At 41.2% G+C, this 24,251-nt stretch overlaps 1 protein-coding gene across 1 annotated transcript in view; it reads right to left on the bottom strand.

The window, feature by feature from the left end:
• The window catches only part of gfra4a (GDNF family receptor alpha 4a), a 372,479-nt gene that overhangs the window by 224,891 nt on the left and 123,337 nt on the right, over positions 1 to 24,251 (bottom strand). The window contains exon 3 of the mRNA XM_039786361.1: positions 9,071 to 9,142. Within this exon, the coding sequence (XP_039642295.1) occupies positions 9,071 to 9,142 (72 nt within the window). The remainder of the gene's footprint in view (positions 1 to 9,070; positions 9,143 to 24,251) is intronic.

Below are 24,251 nucleotides of genomic sequence, written 5' to 3' on the forward strand. Positions count from 1 at the left end.
CAGCAGCAGGTGGAAAAAGCCTATATGTGGTTTACTGCGGTAGAAAAGACACGTGAGGAGGGCTGAATCACAGCCTTCATATGAGCAGAAGCAGCGTTACTGTGAATGAGTCATAATTAGACTGAAAGCGATGTATGGTCAATGTCAGAGAAAACGAGCAGGCGACAGGTTTCCGCCCCAAATCCATCTTTACATTATTTTTTTCGCTTTAGCCATTGTAATAGTCTACACAGGATACGTAAAAAGTTCTCATCAAAACAAATGCAAGTCTTACGGTAGACCGCTTCTGCCGATTTTATTGATAATGGCTTTTTTTTATTCTTATGCACTTACTATTTATTGATTGTTTACCTTTTTTTTTATTGTTTTTAACTATGCCTGCAAGGTAGGCAATCTCTGTATTATGTGTGTGATTGTGTGTATTGTTGTATTATACTATCTGCTACACAACAAATTGCCCCATTGGGGGACAATAAAGTAACTTGAACTAATATAGTTTTGTCTGTTTCAGGCTATGTTTACACGGAAACGATCTGAAGAGAAAACGCAAAAGTGGCGTTGCGTTATCACTTTTTATTCTGCGTTTAGACGAGCGTTATGGAGGGGAAATCTGCGTGCATATGGTGACGCAAAAGTGTGTGAAATTCGATGTAGTATGCACTCCAGGTGACTAGGTGGCACTGCCACACAACACCACCAAGGCACCCACCTGCGTAGAACATTCATTCCGAAGCGAACAACAAAAGCTCGTCTGGAAAGACGAGGAGGTGGAGTTGCATGTTTGTCTGACGATGACCGGCACAATTGACCGTGATAAGCCACAACACAGCACCCACGGGAGCACTACCAATACCCTGAGCCTCGCGGCCCTTCAGCCGCTGCTTGAGAGCGAGAGGCAGCGGCCAGAGGAGGCTGAAGCAGACCCTCCTCTGCCCGCTGACCGCTGACACTCGATCGCTCTCTCTCTCTTCATCCGTAACGTTGTCGCCTGCTCTGGCTCAAATGAATAGCCTACATATCGTCATCGAACTATATCAACCTTATCCACATTGTTGAAATCATTTAAATATTGAGCTATTACATTGAAATTCTAACAGGAGCCTATAATTTCTGTATCCTACTCCGTAACAACAGACGCCTTTTTCTCGTCTCTCTCCACACCGCTGTCTTCAGACTTTTGCGTTTTTACCCTTTAGACGGTAACGCGACGGTGGAGCGTTTTTAAGATTTACACTCTGGAGGGTGGTTTCACTTTTTTGCGTTTTTAAGCCCCAAAAACGCCGTCGCCGTATAAACGAAAGGCACATCCGATAAAATATTTTTTCGTTTTCACCCGAAAGCGTCATCATGTAAACAGGGCCTTAGTATTGATGTCTTTTTCATTATAGTTTTGTCTTTTTGTCAGTATTGTTGTCTTCATTATTGTTTTGTCTGTTTTTAGTAAGTACTTTCTGTTTCTTTAGGTAATGTCTTATTGGTTTTAGTAGTTGTGGTATTGTTTTGTCAATGTGTTTAGTCTGTTTTAGTGAGTACTTTCGGTTTGTTAAAGTATTGTCTCATGGGTTTTCGTATTGTTTTGTCGGGGCTGTCCTCACAAGAACAACAGCAGCATCAGTCTCTTCAGTAAGTGCCCCCAGTTAGTGCTCAGTTATTTGTTCAGTTCAAGTGACGAGCCTTCTGGCTGCCGCGGTTATTATGACGGGAGCAAAGGAGGAATTCCACGTTGTTGTTTCTTTTTTAAAAGCCTGCACTCCAATCTTAACCATGTCTTCATTATTGCAACCATAACGACAAGGGTGTTTCCCTAACCTTAACTAAGAACTTATTTGAACTGAAACCATGATCTTTCCCGGTTACGTCTCTGGTATATGGGTTAAAAAAGTAGTAGAAGTAAAAAGTGGCAAAACATGGGAATACTTAGCTAAGTAGCCTAAAGTAAAAGTTGTGTGCAACTTTCTACACAAAAAGGAAGGTTAAAACACAATCCGCCTACACAGGCCTATACTTTTTGTAAAACATTATAACGTTAGCTGGCCTACATTCATTTTGTGATTTTGTCCTTCTTGTGTGGGAACTCCTTCCCCATTGCCATGGCTTCTTCTGCCGCTGGATAATTGTCCTGGTACCGCTCCAATATGTCGCTGTATTTGGTTTGCACCGACTCCCAGTCTGTGTTTTCTGCCGCATTTGTCGCCTTGTTACTTTCAGTAACCGTTCCACCTCATCATCGGTCCAAACAAAGAAATCTCTTGTCTCGTTTTTCACCATTGAAATGTAGCCTACACCAAACAAGTCGTTTTTGTGCCCTAACCAACTTCAAACTTAACCAAAGAATTATCACGTCATGAATCTAATTTATTTAAACAGCGGTTTGTAACGATTTTGGAAGGACATACGGTATTGTTGTCATTTATTTTGGACAGTTTCGTCTGTCTGTTTTAGTTCTGTTCTTGTATTGTTTTGTCTGTTGTAGATTGCTCTGTCTTATAGTGTTGTTTTTGTTCTGATCAACATTAAAACAGTAGCAACACAAGTCAATACACACCACCATTCCCCGTTCTCTTCAAGAGCAGCATTTTCCCCCAGCCACCATCACTAAGAAGGACCTCTATTTTGTTCTCAGCAGTGTGAACCCGGCCCCAGCAGGGTCCAATCTATCCTCCACTTTACCTCCTACCTCTGTCAGCACCTCTCAGCCTTTATTGTGCTGGCTGCCGTCTCGCAATTAAGTTCCAATTTAACAACCCAAAAGAAAAGAATCGAGGCTGCGGATGATGAAGCAAGCGACCGATTTCTCCTATGGAACTGGCCTCCTGCCATGCAGGACGGGTCGAATCCAAAGGGTCATCAGAGTGATCACCATTATTTCAATATTGTTTTTAAATACAGATCATAGGATACTTTAATGTTTGTAGTTATAGCATATGTTGTACTAGCCTGGTCCTACCAGACTCTCGTACATTTCATTTGTACAGAGAGTCTGGCCACTCTCCACTGACAAGTGTTAACTTCCTTGAAGTTGGGTACTCAGTTGAAGTTTAAAACTATTGGCTCTGCCCAGAGCTACTCTGGTAGCCTGGCTCCGCCCTCCTACGTATTGTCGGTAGGACCAGGCTAACCAGAGGGGAGACGACAACAACTATCGGCTTAGCATCGCTACCGTTAGCCTTAGCCAGCTCCTTCACCACTAATGGAGCGAGCTGGAAAATCAAACTGTTCCCGAACAGGGAGGAGGGCCACAACATCATGGCCACCAACACAACTCAGCAAAGATTGTTCTTACTCGGGCTTTAACTTCTGGATATTCGGCAGCGTTGCCACAACGGACCGCATCTTTCTCCGCCGCCATTACGGAACTATAACTCAAACTAGCGCACATCACGACCTCAACGTCATCGTTCTCAGCCACTCCTTCTGTTCGCTCACTGGACCGCCAAATATTTGGTTGGAGAAAACCCAAGAATATACCACAAACCCAGATATAGTACTGAAGGAAAATGAAAATTGAGCGGAAGTACATACGAGGGTCGGAGCCAGGCTAATGTTGTACACCAGCTAAACATTTAAAAAAATAAATAAATCCACAATCTGAATTTTAGCTTCAAACCAGCAATAACTAATGTCACTGTTTTTCAAACCGCCCATATCTCATTTTGAAAAGATACTCTATTTATTTGACTGTCAACCTTTCGGTCAGAAATGCATGAATCAGCGTTATCTAAATGTCAGCATTAACCAGAATCACATTTTTTTTTTGTTCTTGTGCAGACGATAACACATTTAGGTATTTCTGGAGTTCTATTTCTGAGTGATTCCTTGCATTAAAGACAAAACATCAAGCCACGAAGTCCATCATTTAGCACCTAACTGACAGATTATTCATTTTTTAAAAGCGTTTTGTCAGCCAAGGTCATCAGTTACCTACTAGCTGGTAAAAAGAACACTGTAATTTCTCCTCATTTGGTACTATCAGTCATTTTGTTAGAAAATATGTCATAATTTCCAAAAAGTGGCTAACATCTCCGCCTGGAGAGAAGCTTTTAAAATGCGAAGCTGCTGATACAGGGTGACACATCAGTTTCCTTCCCTTTACAAACAGACCAACAACAGTAGATGATATATTATTTGCTCATGTCCACCTGTTTCTCGCCACCAACTCAAAGGAGATGATTTTTGAATTTTTAGTTGCGTTCATGGTCCATCTTTTTTAATTTGTGCATCTGCGATTACACCAAGTGGAAAGAGTGAGTGTAATTATTTTCCCTCACTAATTAGCAAAGCATCAGAATTACAGCTAACTGAATATAGTCCTCTGTATTGCTGAATTGACTGTTTTGAATACATCACAGCTAACAGTCTTTCATCGACATCCAGACACAAACTGGAAAGTCTGGTTTTAAATCTTAAAATGTGTGTCGTACTTTATAGTGTACATTTGTTTCATGTCCTTTTACGTGTCCTTCTTTACATGTCAATTTGCTGACGCTTTTATCCAAAACTTACAATTGCTATATATGTCAGAGGTCACACACCTCTGGAGCAACTATGGTTTAAGTGTCTTGCGTCATATCCACTGCGCCATCACCACCCACTTCTCTGAACAAACTTCCAACTCTTAACATGTACTTCAGACACCTCACGTGTACTCAAAGCACTGTGGAAACGGTTTTATCTAAAAGATTTCATCATCACTACCTGGGCAACAGACATGGATCTCTAAAAGAGAAACCTTTCATTAAGAGAAAACAACCTTCACTGTGAGTATTCATGTTTCAAAGAAGTATAGAGTATAACGAGGTCTAGGTTACATATAACCATTGTTCTGACAGCGATTCAATGATTAGCTTTCAAAATGTAGTTAGAACACGCTTCATAAAAAAATATACAGCATGTCATCGAAATGATGTTCAAATAATGATGATTTCCAATCCACACATCCAGAAAAGTCTTGAATCAGTTGATCTTTGGCTCAGCTTCTGCAAATCACCAGAACAAGCTTACTGGGGTGTAATAAGTGAAATGGTTTTTAAAGGTCCCATGACATGGTGCTCTTTGGATGCTTTTCTATAGACCTTAGTGGTCCCCTAATACTCGATCTGAAGTCTCTTTCCCGAAATTCAGCCTTGGTGCAGAATTACAGCCACTAGAGCCAGTCCCACAATGAGCTTTCCTTAGGATGTGCCATTTCTGTGCGTGTAGCTATTGAGGAGAAGAGAGGGAGGGGCAAGGTGGAGGGTGGGGGTGTGGCCTTGACCAACTGCCACTTTGCTCATTTGAAAGCCATGATGCCTCTCTCTCATGGGTTGGCCAAATTCTCTGGGCGGGCAAAGCAGAGAAAGGGGAGGTAACCTTGCTTGTTATGACCTCATAACAAGCAAGATTCCAGATCGGCCCATCTGAGCTTTCATTTTCTCAAAGGCAGAGCAGGATACCCAGGGCTCGGTTTACACCTATCACCATTTCAAGCCAATTGGGGACCATAGGCAGGCTGGGGGAACGCATATTAATGTTAAAAAACCTCATAAAGTGAAATTTTCATGCCATGGGACCTTTAAACACATTTGTATAATACATGTATCCTCTCGGAAAGACACTCGCCAGACTGTCCTCACCCAGAAAACGACCGTATACTGTGGGTCAATTGTGCAAGCAGCTCATAACGACCATTATTTACGTGTGCTATTACGCGGCGACATCTCGTGGCCGCAGTAATTATCGCGGAACAAGGAAGTCAGGTGACAGGATGAGTAAAAAAAAAACACCGGACTTTCACTCGGAAGACCTTAGTCAGTGACGCAGTGACGTCCGTGACGCAGTTCCGTCCATATTTTGGCAGTTTTGGCATTATTAAAACTGGCACCGCAGTCACGTGTTGAAAACGGCCACTGTTCGGCAGTAATTAGAACGTTCATATCGCTTTGGGAGTCATAGGAAATCAACCTATTCTGTCGTTTTGGTATGAGGATATGTTGCGTTTAGCAGGTAGCCTAATGACTACCTTGCTCACCATTATAGTTTAGCTTGTTAGCATGCTGACATTTACCAATAATCACTAAGTCCAAAGTACAGCTGAGGCTGAATGAAATGTTTTGCAGGCATTTGTTGATCAATCAAAGTATTAGACGTAAATGTTAGACGTATTAAGGGATCACCAAAGTTATTAAACTTGCTCGGGGGCATGAACATCTGCACCAGAGTTCATGGCAATTCATCTGATAGTCGTCCAGACATTTCACTCACTTGTCGAGCTAACTTGTCATAATACTACTACTGTAGCCTACTTCCTTTTTACAGCAGGAGCTGGATTATGAGAGTAGTGCATACTGTAATGAATAACCATCGTATTATAGCTCTAAGAACTTTAATAGGTATCGACAAAAAACATGGTTAGCTCGCTCTGTGCTCAGCCAACAATTACCAAACAAATTAGACTGTGTTTCCGAGCAGCACAGATGTTTGTTGTCTATTAAAAGCACGGATGACTCTTATTGGGAAAATGTCACAGAAATTGAGGGAAAGCCTCATTATCAGGTTGGTTTATTTGTTTTCAGCTTGCTCCCATTATGTGAAACAGCATTTTAGATGAGCCAAGGACTCCGCCATGGTTCTGTGGTCAGCAGAACGGGAAGCGGTGTACTTGGCCTTCATGCTCTTTGAAACTCTCTCCCCACCCCCACCTGCATGGAACCTTCCTCTGCGAATTCACTAATGAGGCTGAGCCAGGAGTCAATCAGCTGTAAGGGCTCAAATTTGCTTCTGAGGGGTTGCAGGCAAACCGGTACAGCCTGCCAATTCGACATTCTCACATCTTTGTGCACCCATCATCTCCTCTATTCACTTCAGTCAAGCCGAGGCAACCGTGGGTGGCAGAAATGTCCGTCAGGTTGTGGCTGGTAACACAGGAGAGAGCACTCCAAGTGGAGCTTTCACAGCTCTCGCACCCTGGAAATCATTTTCTAAAATTCAAACTTCTTTTGAAGGTAAACCCACACAGTAATTAAATGACTAAGTGTGACTGCAACACAGTGAGCAGCTGAATTCTGACTTTGAATACCTTAATTTAAACTCATTGCGCTAAAAACACACTGGACCCGGAAGCGTTCTTTTCGGCGCCCATGTTATCCAATCTATTGTTATCAGTTCATACCAGCTGTGATTAGGAGCGGAGCGGGCGTGCCGGCCCGCGCGCTGCAGCGATTGCTTATTTCAGTCGCAAGCCGCGAACAAATGTGTCAAGCCAGGTAGGTAATCAAACACAGGAAGGCCACAGCACAGCCGGATACTTTGCAAAATATTTTTTGGCTGTCTTGAATTCTCAGCTGTGTCTAGAGCGAGACACGCGATCAGGCTCCCGATCAGGCGCCCGATCAGGGACGAATCTATGAATCGCTGTGCTTCGCTTCGTGTGTGGTTTGTTCCTGGCCTCACTCTGCTGACCGCATGTTTCACAATGTTCTCATTCATTATTCTTTTCCAAAATATGACTATGTTTCTGGCCTGCATTCATACAGTGGTCTGAAGGAAGCAGGGGGCTTTACGGCGACTATAATACGCCGCTGACACTCCCATTTCAATGGTTCACCATTCTACCTATAAACTGAGCTCCATTAAGTCCAATAAACGAAGTACTTTACGATCCATCATCACCCCTTTCTATTTTTGGCCTCTGCAGCCAAATATCTCTGAGCATCAGTCCAATAAAACTGTGCAAGGGAATCAGCAAGCAGAACAGCAGTTAATGTAGCTGTATAATGTATGGAGGGGTCGCAGAGGTCTCGGAAATGTCGTGGTGTTGATAGTAGTGTGGGGGAGAGAAAGGTGGCAGAGTTTCCGTTGTTTCATATGAGAGGAATAATTCATATAGAGGGGAAAGAAATAACAATGTGTGACATCTGCTGCTGGTAGCGATTATTGTCGATATTTTCACCGCTGCCACTTCCACTGAGCAGAGTGGTGTCTCGCTCAAAACATATCTCAGAGACATAAGAATAACAGCCTTTGATTGATATTCTGGGTGTGATGGTGCTTACTGCCAAAATTGCAAGTCTAAACAAAAATGTGGTCTATTGAAATTCTGATTCAGGCTTGCCCTAGTTTTCCCTCATATACATTTATATTGTTTGGGGCGGAGCTTGGGAATGGGGACTTATCGTAGAAAGATATTATCTTATAAACAAGTGTCTGCGAGGCAAGTACCTTTCTGTGTTCTTTGGTGCTATGATCTCTCTGGATGCTAAGAGAGACAGGCAATCTAGATAATTTTGTCCTGTAATCATCTTTCTGTTTGCACTGCTGACAGCAGCATTACTGCTGAAGAAGTTCTACTACATGCCAAAGATAAACCTATATATTTTCTGCACAAACGTGCGATAGTAAAATCAGTGTGATCATGCAGAGAAAATAACACTGTAGGTAATTCTCTGTGCTGGATTCATTGTGTGTGTGTGTGTGTGTGTGTGTGTGTGTGTGTGTGTGTGTGTGTGTGTGTGTGTGTGTGACATATAGGAAATGGAGTCCGGCTGAACACTGTGTGCACTACTTGAACTGCATATGTGCTCACATTTAATTTCAGTGATGTGATTTCGCAAAAGATGGCAAAATGAATTGAAAAGCTCAGTGGGCGGCGGTTCAAAACAACTTATGACTTTATGTCTTTAGATTGAATGTGACTCATGATGTGCAGTGAACCCATGATGGAGATGAAAAACATTACTTAATTTGTTTTTTGGCACTAAAAGAAAAAGACACTTGTTGTCATTGTACCTGAAATACTTTCAGCTGCTGATTCATCCCGGATGTGATTATTACATGGTAAAACTGGGAGATATGATGTGTGCTGATATTCTCATAGGCTTTTACTCTGAGCCAGTCACACAACTAGCATCAATTATATGTTGAACCACTCCTGTTCAACCTGGTTTAGACATGCATACAGTAAAAGCCAAGTCAATAGCATTGCTCTCTCCTGAAGGCAGCAATATACTAGAAATGAAATTGAGCATGCACAAAATTAAACTGCTGTTGAACTGGTTTCAAACACAGTGCTGCGAGCAAATATCTGTATACTCACTGCGACTTGACGTCTGTTCACTTAGGGACACTCCACGACTCCTTGCCAGATGGGGCTGCTTGCAAACTGCGACTTTGAGATAGAAGCAGAGAGAAATTAGAGTTAGGCAAACAACAGTGAGACGGATCAGAATATCTTGGTAATACTGATTTAAATCTATACAATAAAAGTCAAATATTATAGATGAGATTGAGGCTCTGACACTCGGCACATTACACTCGCTGTTGGGACACAGATCAACTGTGCTGAAGCCCCCGCTGTGTTTTTTACACAAAGCTACTACATGTAAACTGATTTAAACTGAATGCACTTCATTATTTATTGATTTATGAACTGATATGAGCAGAATTATTATGTTATAGTACAAGTGTTACAGTAGTCATATCTTTACCAATATGCTAGAATTGTGATCCATTTTGTAGAAAAAAATGCAGCTGTAAATGTTATTATAAAAAAAAATCTTTTGAGACTATAAATATTAACTACCATGAAGAAATAAAAATTCCCTCTTTGATGTTCATACCTCATTGCTAATTCACTCTCTTGGTTGGTTCATAAAGGGGAGTTCCTGGTGTAAAATATTCACCTCACTGCATGTGTTTTTTATAATCACTAATGTGTGCAATTTATTCATCCGGCCCCCGATGAAGTAGTGACTCAGTATCGATGAATAACCTAATCAAACCCCCACTGACACACTATGAGCATTTGTGCTACAGGCAGTTAGGGGAACTAAAAAAAAAAAATGTCAAGTTGATTCAGCTGGCATTCAGGCTGTGAAAACAGCTCAGGATTTGGACATTTATCCTTCATGTTTTGATGAGTTTCTTTAAGAGCAATCGAAGAGAGGGAGTCAGACCCTGACCGGCACTGTGACACACGGCACCGGTTTCTGCAAATATCCCCTCCACCTGGAACCCCTTCCATTCCAACGACGAATGCATTTTCACGTTGCGTCAGAGCTACATACAGCAGACTGGCGAGGTCAAGGATGACCTTGGTTGAATTCTGACATGCAGAAAAACAATGCAATTCTCCGATGTCTATGCAATCTGAGAGAAAAGATGGGACTGAAAGGGTCTTTGGGAAATATTGATCTTTATGTAACTACATTCTGAGAAGCAGCAGCGTAGGAGGGATACTACATGGCGTCAACAGGAACTGAACAATGAAGCATTTGAAAGCAAAGTAATTGCCTGCAGCTTGTGTTTGCCACGCTGCAGCCCCTTTTTACCTCAAAACACAAACACACGTTTCCTCACCAACTGACTGTTTGCTAAACCCCTCACCCAATAGTAGCTTAGCAAATGGAGATAGGCACGGCAAGCTACTATGTTTCTACAAAGTTTAGAGTAGCATTCATGGCTCCGTTCTGCTCTTAATTTGGTTTTGGGAAAATTACACTCGAGCCAAACTTGTTATCCAAAATAGCATTTTAAGCGGCTATAATTGATGTATTTATAAGAACAGCGTATCAAATGACAATGTGAAAGGGGTCACCTGTAGTGATAAACCTACGGAGAATTATCATCCTTAAAGCCTTTTCTCTCGAAAAAATTAAACCTAGTTGTTTGAAAACATAATATTTAATCTGCAATACAAAATCAATGCTGTTTCTTTATGTCCAATACATGGATAATCAACTGGTGAGGAATACTTCTACAGGTTTCTAGTGTAAAAAAATAAACATTAAAAAATAATAAAAAAGTCAGCTGGAGATAGTGTTTTCAACCAACTCATGAAGCTAACTTTATATTAATAATAAATGTTTATTTAATATAGCACTTTTTACAGAACAAAGTCACAAAGTGCTTCACAATAGAAAAAATCTTAAAGAAGACCATAAAACAGTAAAAAGAAACAAGCTATAAAACAATAAATATATAGCTTAAAAACAGCTAGCTAGCTACAGGATCTATTGGCGAGAAGAGGGAGGTGGGCAGCATGGGTCTTTCTGAAGTCAATTTTCATCTCTTTCGTCTTATCAATGTTGAGAGATATGTTATTTTGACACCAGTGGGCCAGCTGTTCCACCTCACCTCTGTATGCTATCTCATCATCATTGCTGATGAGGCCCACCAGTGTTGTGTCGTCCGCAAACTTGATAATTTGATTGGAGTCATATTTGGCGGAGCAGACTTGGGTCATTATTGTGAACACCAGCGGGCTGAGCACACATCCCTGGGGGGCACCGGTGCCGAATGTAGTGGCTGTGGAGATGACTTTCCCAATGCACACTGTCTGGGGTCTCTGTGAGAAATTCCATGATCCAGTAACAAAGGGAGGTGTACAGATCATAGACTGTAATAATTATGGACATAGCATCGTTGACGTCACCCATTGGTTTGTGAACTGCCGTTCCAGGGCTCCAGACCAAATGGTTGCATTTTGCGGCCAAAATTTGAGAGTGTGCGACTGAATTTTACATCTAGTTGCACATGTGCGACCAGTAAATTTGCCCCCTTTTTTTACACGTTAAATGTCGAAATCTCGGTACCTGAGCGCGTATGCGCAAGCTTATCTGTCCTCTCTGAAAGTTGACAGAGAGCAGAGCTCTGACACAGACACAAACACGCAGAGCTGCAGACGGTGCAAATTACGTTGGCTCTGCAGTTTTGTTGAAATCACGGCAATGCCGATAAAGTGGTTGCAAGTATGGTTACAGTTTTTAAAAACTTCACGCAGACAGCGTTTGCTGCGATATCATATTAATGGCGAGGCGAAAGCGGTCGCGGTGCTGTTGACGTTACACTTCCTCGGAGACGAGCAGCCAGGCACAACAGTGGTTTCTGTGCCCTGGTGACTGACTGACAGGCTGAGGTTGTAAGGCAAGGCAACTTTATTTCTACAGCACCTTTCAGCAACAAGGCAATTCAAAGTGCTTTACATGAAACATTAAAGAGAAATTCAAAACGGTCATGATGAAAATAAAACCGACTAAAATATAATAATATACAAATACAAGAATAAAAGTTACAGTAAGAAATTAATCATTATTCAATTTAATAGGTTGTAGGATTTTTATTTTTGTTTAATTTCTTTAGAGTGTAACATATTCTAATAAAATAACAATGTTCTTAGTACATAGGATAAATAGGTTTGGAATTGTTTTTACAACTGAAATAATTGTTTTGTAATTACAGAGGGAAAGTACTGAAAAAAGTACCATTGGGTACTGGAACAGAATTTCAGGTATCAGTACCAATATTGGTTCAGATGCGAAAGGTACCCAATCCTAAGGGTAGTAGCCTAAACAATGCATGTTTAATTTTAAGTTGAATTCATTGTAATTGTAGACTAGACTGGTATATTTTTTTATATTTTGTTTACTGTCATGAGAGCAATGATGCCTTCTATGTTGAATCTTCAAAAGTGACACTGAATTTAAAACAGCACATTGTAATTTCTGCATCTATTATGAAAGTATTTATTAGTAAGACAGTGGAAATTAGTAGAAATGTGAATATTTGGTTAGCATGTTGATTTACGGTGTGTGCCCCTAAATCTTCTGGTTGCGCTCCTAAAATTTTCAGTTGGGGGCCACTGTGCTCCTAGTGAAAAAAGTTAGTCTGGAGCCCTGCGTTCTGAAGCCAGGAGTTTGCATTTTGGCCGTCGCCATCTTGGTATCTTAGAGCCAGAAGTTACCATATTTGGACAAAAGGGGCGGCGGTAGGGAGAATGACGCGTCTAAGCTAAGGCTGAGCAATTTTATCGATTCTGCGATATAAATTGATATTTTTTCCCCCAAGAAAGTATTGATTTTTAAGCCGCGAGTATCGATACATAAGTCCCATTCAAATCCCCCGTGTTTACCCCCGTTCACGTTGCAGGAAGAGCGATTTGGTCAGCCAGCTGCTAGTGTTGCTGTAGAGCAGCCAACGTCAACTGGCCCGCCGCCAAAGCTTTTAGTCTGACCTGCAGAATAATCATGAATTCACAAAATGTAAAGAGGAAAAAATGTGTTCTGTTATTTATCATTTCAAGCATTTAGAGCAAAAACCCAGCCCCCTGTATTTACAACTCTATTCACATGCCGGGATTCTGTACAGTGATGCCCGAGCTCCACACACACTGCTGAGCCGAGATGTGTGCGCGTTAAAGGTTAAAACACGCAGCACCTGACTGGGAACGATACAGAGTTACCAACGGCCACTGGGGCAGATGAACTCACGCTGGTCTCTTTTCTGTAAATAGGCTACAATTAAACCTTCATGAGTAGAAAGTCAATACTTATCAATGCACTCCAGCATAAACATGTAGAAAGCGATATTTCAATCTGCTCAGTCCACCGCGCTGTTTTACGCAAACACAGCTCTACTCTGCAAATAGCGAATTTTTACAAACAAGCTAAAACAAAAGCTGTCGGTTTGTAGTCTAACTGTTTATCTTAGGTTGCCGGGAATCTGGAAATTTTGACAAATTCTTGTAAACCTCACTGCTGGCTGAACAAACCAAACTCTCCACTAGAGAGGACAATCTGGAGCTACTTAATATGCACGTGAATGACGCGATCGTTATGTTCGAGTTATGATGATGCTGGTTGTATTATTTTGCAACAACATCGTTTCATTGCAAATGAGGCATACATGACGAGTGCATAGCCTGCTTATCAGTCCATTAATCATTAAAGCTGGGCTGTTGGCTTTTCCACGTCAACTTTTCACTTCAGCCTCTTTGACAGTGACATGTTTACCTGACAACAGCCTTTCTTTCTGCAAGCATTTTCCACCAATCAGGATGCTGCATACTACAATAATTTTTCCATAATCACAGACTTTAACCATCACTCCTCAGTGAACTGCCTCCTAATCTGAGATCTTTTTCTAGTTAAAGAGCCAGTTATCATTATGGAGTGTCCATGTTTTTTAGGAGTTTGCTCACACTAATACATGTAAAAAAAAAAAAAAAAAAGTAGCATTAATTCAGTAAGAAAGTGAAAATTTCGAACAAGAATAGGCGTATTAGGTATAAATTCATTTAATTTTCTTTATTTGAAAGTCCGGCCGCCAGAGTGGTTAGAAAAATTCTGAAAAAAATGTTGATGATCCCTGCTGTAGACTCTCTGTCAAGTCAGAGACATATATTGTGTAATTGATGTTTTCAGTTTAATTAATTAAATCCAAGTAAATGGAACACTCACAAGATGTCACCAAAATCACTCTGTCCCCTTTAAATCTTTCAGAAAATGATGTAAGTGTATCGAATTATATCGAATCGTATCGTTGGCTGAATATCGTGATATATATCGTATCGTGAGCTGAATATCGTGTATCATATCGTATCGTGAGATTAGTGTATCGCTACAGCCCTAGTCTAAGCTAGTGATGTGTATGGTTTCAATGATGCTGCTCTAAGCTAAATGCTATAAGAAAAACTCTTGATTTTCAACCTGACGCGAGTTATCCAGCAGAGTTGGACAACTCCTATCAGCTGGCAGGTAAACGCAGACCTCCGGGTACTGGTGCTGTTCGTCAGCATGTACGGCAGTACATGCTGACGAACAGAGCTGGTTACCAGTTAACGCTAGCGCTAGCTAGCTAGCTTGGATGGCAGACCGCTGAATAAGACATTTCCAATTAACTTTGACGAAGTGAAAACACACATTGAGAGGGTCAAAGTTCAAGATGAAAACAAGGGCGACACCCAAAAACAAGTTCAGGTCTCTTTTAATGTCCACAATGCCATAGTTAGCATTGTTAAACCTCTACCGTAATTAACAGGATGGCATGTAGCCACGGCCCCCCTGAAGCATAAGCAGAGCAGTCACACGGCAGAGCAATCCGCTGACTGGTACAAAAATAATTTGAAAAGAATTCTCTTCCTTACGGAGACTAAACAAACATCCCCGTCTGTCGCAACCATTAAGGTGTCAGATATGTTTACCACTGAAGGTCATCCCGAGGCATGCCTGGACGCTCTGGCTTGACCCAATGGTGCAGGTAAATTCAGTTGAAATGCCACAAAACAAAACTGTTCATGAGCTGCCTCGTTTTGCCTGTCTCAACCCATTTCTTCCCTCCTTCCCTCCTGCCCACCCAATGCATTAGGAATTATGTGTGGCTGAAACTGACTAAATTGGTGATGCCGGGCAAAACCCACCCATTTACAAACAGAATGCTTTTCAAAGAATGCTCATTTGTCCAGTGGCACCTGCTGTATGAACTATATTTTAGAACACTCAATAGATTTAATAACAGCTCCCTGAACCAAAAACCTGACTCAACGCTTAATTTACTGTGTAAAAACTGCTGCTACCTGGTTGCTTTTATGACAACAAGAATATTGTATGTGGCTCAAAAAAGCTCGCCATCTCACTTACCCTCCAACACCTTATTCAGTAGAAATGAGACGGGGCTACAGTGTAAAGAGCAGTGAAAACCATGTAAGGCCAAATAAATCAATTGTTCCCTAACTTGAGAGCTCACATCACTACACTTGGCTCAGTGCAGATCACCTCGGGGAATTACCTAGATGTTTCAGGGACACACATGAAAAAGGGAATTCAGTGGCTGAGCATTTCAAATAGCAGACTTCTTAGCCCCAACGAATACATGAATGAAATAACCTATAAAAAGGCATGATTACTACAAGGATATGTGAAATACATTAGCTGAGGTTCTATCTGTCCATGTGTCAATTCAACCAGTTCACTGCCTTCACACTGCTTGTAACCACATCACTCTGATACTGTCCGAAGGCCACTTGGAGACAGATGATTGCTAGGTTCCTCAATGATTGGCAGGACAACCAGCTACACTGCTACATGACTGGCGGCTGTTGTAGCTGGCAGCAGATGGGTGATGTATTTTGACCGTGGAGGCTCATGCACACCTTCAATTCCTTGTAGACAGGTGCGTATATAGGAAGGAGGACATGTCCACTGTCCTTTTATTTGCAATAAACTTGATTGAGAAATACAACGTTTCGGTCCTTCATCAGGTTAAACAGAGGAATGAAGAATATTAGGGCTTGGGTATCTTTCAAAAATGTTAGATACTACCAATACCATGACTTTGATACCGGTTTCCGAAACAAATGAATTAAATACCAATTTTATAGAACAAAAAGAAATTACAACACAAATCTTATTTACTTTATTTTTCAGCTGCTACTATGTGAGCCCTGTCTCTGTGAGTAACCTCTGCGACGTGTAACGTTAAACAGCCAATCAGCAGCATTATTAGATCTTAGTAGAAGCATGCTGCATGCTTATTGGCTCACTGACTCTGATCAGATTTACTCCTTAGGTATTGAAATTGGGTATTGAACGACGAGGCATTTTTCGATATTAGAGGCAAGTCAGTCGGTCAGTGCCTAAAAGGTATTTAATTCGGTACCCAGCCCTAAAGAACATTCTAGACAGATATTGTCAACACCTCCTCAGTTGAGGCCAACAGGGACCATGAGCTGTCAGGCAATCAGCAAGCTTCCTGTCTCCTCAGTACCATATCATGGTCACCACCTTACCTTCTCTATACCACAACAGAAAGAAAGAGATGTCATGTTTTGTATGATTAAAGCTGCTTTCACACCACCACATGGCAACCTTTCCGGACAACCCGCCTACCTGCAAGAGCGTTACCCAAAAAGTGTTTTTTAAAAGCGACGGCTGCCAAAGCCAGGCGGTTATCGTCAGGAGTTCAGCACAACACAGTTGACTGTGCGGCAGAGCAAAAATCTGGCACACGTGCACCAACCGTTTCATACCCCTAAAGTGCACAGCAACAGAATAATCATGGTAATATCTGCATTCTCTGCAGTATAATCAACGTAAAACAACTCTGCAGTATAATCAACTTATGAGATGTACAGGATAATCCAAAACAAGCGCTGTGTTGGATTGCAGAATGCGTGAGCTGGAAAACAAAGAACAATCTGACACAAAGCAGCCATCCTCAAACACACAGCCCAGAATGAATTATCAGGCTTTCAAAATAAAATGCAAATAAGAGCATTTACATTGTTTTGTTGAACACGTTGAAGGTTACTGAATAAAGCGAAAATTGCACACTTGTATACGTTACTGTGCCTGCTAATGTTTAGCATGTTGCTAAGGTTACGCAGGTTGCTTAGCAACTTTGAGGCAAGCATATCAATTCAGAACAGTGATTCAATTTCAAAGGATAATCCACAACACGTTTGGCAGGGATTATCCCGCCTCTACCACAACCACCTTGCAGCAATCACAACATACAATAACAACTGGTATTTCAACGAAAAGTAACTGACAGAAACACCTTTGTAACCTGAAAAAAAAAAAAAATTATGTTGTGACTTTAACAATTAGCGGAAGCCAAAGCCCCCCAGCTAAAAGTATTAATTTACAATGCTGAGGAGACTGTGCGGTTGTCTGTAAAAGGATTTACTCCAACCAGAACTTCAGACTTAAAGCGCCCATATTATGCTCATTTTCAGGTTCATAACTGTATTTTAAGGTTGTACCAGAATAGGTTTACATGGTTTAATTTTCAAAAACACCATATTTTTGTTGTACTGCACAGCTCTCTCTCACTGCTGCAGATCCTCTTTTCACCTGGTTTCTGTTTTAGCTACTGAGTGACACCTCTTTTCTTCTTCTTCTTCTGTACTATCTTTGATTGCACTCGCACATGCTCAGTAGTTCAGATGTAGATCATGTCAGCTAGCTAACTCTAGAGACAGTAAAAGAAAGCTGTTTCTCCAACTTTGGTCAGTTACAAGGCAGGATTAGCTGGGAGACTTCTAAATGAGGGTGCACATGTAAGTAGTTCTTTTGTAGATTATGGTGAACTTGTGTGTGTTGTAGCAGTGCTTTGCTATTGAGAACGACGTAGCATGCTAGCGTTAGCATTAGCGTTAGCATGCCAATGCTAATGGTTAGCATGCTAACGAGCTAACGGTTGTGGTTAGCCAGCTCATTTCGGACTGTGACGTCACAGTCCGAGCCGATTTTGAACAGCTCACTAGGAGACTGAAGGCAGGACACATTCAGAAACCGTATCTCACTCAAAACAGCATGGATGGATTTTTTTCAAAGTTTGTATGTGTGTGGAAGCACCAGAGACACAAAAGAACACCCCAAATCCCAGAAAAAGTGATTTTTTCATAATATGGGCACTTTAAAGTATTCTCAATGGCCATGGTTTCAATGGACTTCCAGCCAACCAAAAAAAGAGGATTCACCCAGACCATGTTACTGTGCAGTACAGTACAGTGCATAGGGGAAATTGAACAGAACATGAATTATTTAGTCAAAGGTCTGGGTTGGCAGCTCAGGTTTAAATGTGTGCAGAGCAGGGCTTTGCAAAACTTCACCGCCTTTTAAAAGAATATCTGACCTCAAGTTCTCCCACATTGTTAGATCCGAGATGTTCAGTGCCTTCTGGGATGCACTGATTTTGTAATGAAGTGTTTTAGCCGAGTCTTGCGGTGTACCTGCCTCGCCTGCTTTAGTCTGACAGCCTCCAGGGAACGGGTGGGAACTTGTTTCGCTCTGCTGTGGGTTGCATGTGGAGGCGGAGAAAGCGATAGCAAAAAAACATAAAAAACAATTGAAAGCGAGATTTTTCCTCACATTTATTGTGGTTGCATTGCATCACCGTTTACTGGGGCTACAGTGGGAGCTGAAATTGGTGTCTGTGCTGCTTAAACAATGCATAATTATTTGATATCATCAAAATGGTGGCTCTTGAAAGAAGCACCTGTAGTTTAATTCTGGGGGCAATATAAAATATGAAAATATGCGATACAGATATTACTTGCGATAAATAAACAGATATTAAAGTGTGCCGAGTTCTGCATTTCTGCTGCTTTCAGTATTCTGCTAAAATACAACATATAGCTTGTTGAATTTAAAACAAACAAAAGGAAATCATTTCCAACATTCTTTTTTTGAAAAAATTGAACATTGAATTGAATATAAAAGGCACCACTAAAAAATAATTTTTTTTGTATGCAGTTTTCTGCTGATAATTTCTTCCAACTAACACAAAAAAATCGGAGTGTCTTTTGCGATATGTCGCAGCCTTTCACAATGTATTCACTGCGCCAGTTGATATTGCAATGACGATAAAAAAAGAAAATATATATATGTAGTGCAGCCCTAACTTACATGCTAACAAACCAACATGCTAGCGCTAGCTCTCCCAGCTCCTTTCTATTCACTCTGTGGTGTGCCGTTTACGCCCCGCTGGTATATTGTGGACAAATAACACACAAATGACTGACCTACTGTATTGAAGTCTGGGGAAGTGCTGGTAAAACATAGACTCTTTCAGTTTTCATTTTACACATAAAAAAGAGCCATAAGAATCATCAGTAGAAGTCGACATCGAGATTCATCGAGATTCATCAAATCCATCGTTTGTTCAGTTAAAGTTGTTGGAATTTCATGATCTAGTTAGTAGATTACTACGACGATGCAAGGGTATCGATGGTTACACCTACGTATATGTTGTATCACAAGACACAATAAGACCATTTATCAGACTGTTTGATCCTGAAGGAGTGGGGCTCAGGCGAGCGCAGCACTCCAAGGACCGAACCCATATCTATGAAGCTGCCTACAAGGCAGCTGGCATGGCGGACATGTGAGTAAGTGATAAAGGAGTTGAATTTATTCTCGTCATTTCAACTTTAATCTCGACATTTTGACATTATTCTCGAAATGGTAGTTCAACTTTATTCTCGTCAAGTTGACTTTATTCTCGACATTTCTACTATTTTCGAAATGCATAATAAATAAAAAATCTTCCTCCTTAATTTTTTTCCCCTTGATGTGGCCCTAATGATTACAGTATTCTGCAAATGATGTAGGCCTATAAAGCTCACAAGAGAAGTTTGCCTGCCAACATCCAGAGGTTTGAAAAAAGAGAAAGCCATTCCAATTCCAATTTGTTAATGCATGTTTTGTGAAAGAGGGGCAGATTATATAAGATGAATCTTCTTTCTTCTTTCTGCTCCTTTTCATTTAGGACTTGACATTTTGTGTTTACATTCAGTTGTTTGTTTGAATACTAAAGTAAACTTGTATAAAATGAAATAAAAGAGGAGCCAATGACCCGTCAACTCTTGTCTCACAACTGTCCAATGTCTTTTTTTGTGGAGCAGTTTATACTCCGACACAGGAAGTTAAATAACACACAGCTAATACGCTACGACAATGTTAGCTTCCTCCAGTTTGGGCTTTTGGCGATGGCACAAAAAAAGAATCGTGCAAATGTACCATGCCCCCCCCCCGCTCCCTCCCGGCCGACTGATAGCAGAGATTCCATTAAAAATGAATTTATCTCACAGAGAAATGTTTTTAAATGCTGGACCTTTTGTCTGGGGTGCCATATTTCTAGAGGAATTCTTAATAATTCATAGGGCCCAGAGTTGCAGCCAGGCCGTGGCATTTTGAGTTTGTGTGGAGGATTTAAACAAAACTCTGACATATGCTAGAGATTTTTTGAAGAGTTGGCTGGAAATATTTTGGCATGACATGCTGTTATCAACGTTGGCCACAACAATAAAATGAAAAATATACAGTACAATGGATGTGCAATGTCTCATCCTCTGCAATGTCTTCCATACACCCATCCGCTTTTCTTTTCCTGTTTTTGTCCCTAAACACCATCTCATGAAGCAGAAATGCCATAAAAATGGTCTTATAAACAGAAAGAGCAGTATTCCCTGGGACTCTCTTCAAGGGTTGAGTGAAACGTCACCCAAATGAAGAATGGCAGCGATATCCAGCCAGAGGACAGCTTCCTCACTCTCCCTGTTTTTCTGAGCTCAATAAATCAGCTCAAGGTTCCTCAGTGATCCTCTGTGTGGCAGCGGGAGGGGATTTATCAGCCTCAGATAAAGGCTCGGTCCTCGTCAACGTTGCCTTTCACCCTCGGCGAGGGGAATTTATGAGAACTGGTGGCATTGTGGGTGCAGCCTACCTAGTTACACAACAGAGAGCAAAGGGCCGCACAACAAGACATTCCATTGTGTTCACACTATTCATTTCTACCCCCCCCCCGACGATGTCGTTCAGACACAGCACAAACGGCGCTGCACACATTTATTTGCAAACGTGTAAAAGAACCTGCAGCAAAAGGGGACAACTGGTGTCACTGTGGTGTACAGCAGTTCACTCAAGTTTCTCAACGGTGCAATTCATAAAGCTTACAGCAGAGTCTTAATCAATTTAGCAGTAAACATACTGTAGGAGAAATGGTCCGCTGCATTACGCAATGGCGTTATTTATTTACTGAGTGCAAATGACCATTCACATGTTTCATGAATTCTCTAGTTATGACTCGTATTACAGTGTGTCACAGAATGTAAGGCGTTACCAGTATGGAATCACCACTGTTCTTTTGTTTACCACTTATTTCATAAAACAATATAGCTTTAACTGGTTTCACATCCGGACGTCTATAACACTGGTAAACACATAAATCATTATACAATTTCAAGCTTCCCCTCATGTTATCTGCAGTATAAATAAATGCCATCTTTATGACAGTGCAATTACCTAATTACACCTATTAGACCAATAGAATTAGCCTCTGCTAATGCTATTAGAGCACACAGTCCAATACATAAAGAATTAATTCTATTTTGAATAATGCAAAGATAATGATAAGGAATGCTTGTTAGAGGATTGCATGAAAACAATTCATGTGTGCATCAAAGCTCTCTCATTCTATGATCTAACTTGATTAACATTTCCCAAAATTGATTCTTCTATATACACAATGCTATGGTTTCTCCTTGATAAAGAGGTTGAAATGAACGAGCTGGAAAGTGTAGCGGTACGTAACTTTTAGATGCACAATATTCAGGTTTTTTCTGCAGTTTACGACATAAATACAGTGCTTATTGATGTTTTTGATTGAACATAAATGACAGGTAAGCATTAATTGATTCAAGAACAGACAAAAAACAACAGTGAATGTATCTACTAACAGCACATTTTCACTCCCAGCGAGTCAAAAAGCGACGCTTGGTCAGGTGCCTTTGGCGTTTGTTACTGATGCATAAAATCTCCTTTAGAATTTAGCCCTTTGGTGTCATATTTAGAAGCGCTTGGTCGGGACTCTTGGCGTCGCTTTTTGACGCTCTGGGTCGGGACGTACGTTTAACTGACATGCTGCACAAGAACGGGACAGTTAAGTTTAGGAAAAAATGGTGGGTGGGGTTACAAAATTTACGTTTCACGCCGGACAAGAACGGGACACAAACCCAGGTCTCCTGGGTGAAAGTCCTGTGTTGTTTGACCAATCCGTCCCCCCAATCTTCCTCCTTACGTGGATATTCGGTCTATCATACTACTCGCTACTGTTGTCGCCGTTAAATCATCTTCCAGCGCTGTGGTCCAGCTGCTGCTATGACCGGTGCTTCCCATGCACACGCTGAAGGGTGATTTGTGCGTCTGTATCTGACGCTGAGAGCCACTGAACAAACGTCAGTATTTTATGATTTGGGAATGAGAACGGGTTGCTACTAACTAGTATTGTCTGTGTATCAGAGTCTTATAGCCTATATTTTCTCCCTCTGTGCCCTAGAGCTAGCCTGGAAATCCAGACCCAAATACGAAAGATCCGGTCGGCAAAACAGAAAAAAAGTCCTTCTTGCAAAGGAAGAATTTCTGTTCTTCTTTTTAGATAAAAAGCCAAGTTTCAAGTTTCCAAGCCGTTTCAAACAACTGGTGTTCATCCGTAGCCATCTTGCAAGGTTTACTAATGACTTTGACATCGCAGCGCTGTCGTCATCGGTTTAGGTCGCCTCTGGCCCGCCTATATCAGATACACCGATTGGTGCAGCTCGGCTACAAGGGCATAGTTAATGAGCATCATTACTGAATGCCAGAGGGACTCGCTGAGCAAATTCAAATTGTGCTCCATTGTTGTCCAAAAACTATTAAAAACACATCAATGAGCAACACTGTTGCACTGGGTGACATGTTTCTTCATTACCATGAACACACACTGTAGTTTATTTAGACTCAATCCCACATACACTGTCCTGCTGCCCCAAATACTCAGTGCAACAGATTAATCTGCAGCTCAAAATAGTCCCCAACAAATGCACCATTTACTTCTATTTGAGTGACGTCTGCTAACAACTACACTGTGTGTTTTCGGAAATTAATGAGCCTTTTTAATATGAAAATATATATTTGTGACCCTTGGTATTGCTGCTTGTTGCTTTCTCCAGAACCATTGTACCCCAAAATTACTTACAGAAGGACCCCAAAGGACTTAATATGCAACCCCACTGTATACTACTGACTTATTGTGTACTTCTACTTCAGAGGAAAACATTGTACTACTACATTTACCTGACAGAGAAATGCATAGATATACAAAGTTGGAACCAATGGGCTTGGGGCTGAGAGCCACAGACAGGGTAGGGAGGTTAAAAAGTATTAAGAGGCGGTAAAACACATTGTTGTTTTTGGTCTTTTTTCAAAGGATTTGTTGACAATAAAAAAAAAAAAACGGAGACTAACACCACCTATAAACTAATGTGCACTGCAGTTGATTTGTAGTTTAGCTTTGCCAGACCCTCCTCCACAGCGCTGCGGAATAGGGTCTGGCTAGTCCACACAGCATTCTGGGATGGGAGAAACACGTGCTCTGGTTTACTGGCATTTCTTTAAACCAATCACAATCATCTTGGGCGGCACTAAGCACCGGGCAGAGCCGGGGTGCCGTTGCAAAACAGCCTCAGGAAGGAACTTGTTTTGGTGGAACATGTGTACGTTCAAAGGTTGTTTAGACGTGCAACAGAAAACTCAGATTGGACAGATAGTCTAGCTAGCTGTCTGGATTTACCCTGCAGAGATCTGAGGAGCAGTTAACCATAGTCCTCGGAGGTTAGAATTACAACACAAAGAAAGCGGAAGGTACCGGACTTCCGGCCGAAAAGAGTGAAGTCCGGCGGGTCCGGGACAGAGTCAATGCAGGGGGGCCTCCAAATTATTTAAGTTAAGTTTAAGTTTTTCATAAAATTAAAAAGTCCTAAAATGAATCCAACATATTAGCAAATATAAATCCCCACTGATGATAGGCTTACTGACCTATAGGTAAGGTGGTCTCTAAGGTAGTCCATCCACAGATACAGTTCATCCTAAGGATTCACTGTACCACATGTATGTTTAAATTTAAACATGATTTATAAACTCATGCCAACAATTAGTAGGTGATTTTAATAGCTTATTATT

This window comes from Perca fluviatilis, chromosome 20 (genome assembly GCF_010015445.1).
Source record: "Perca fluviatilis chromosome 20, GENO_Pfluv_1.0, whole genome shotgun sequence".
Classification (NCBI taxonomy): Eukaryota; Metazoa; Chordata; class Actinopteri; order Perciformes; family Percidae; genus Perca; species Perca fluviatilis.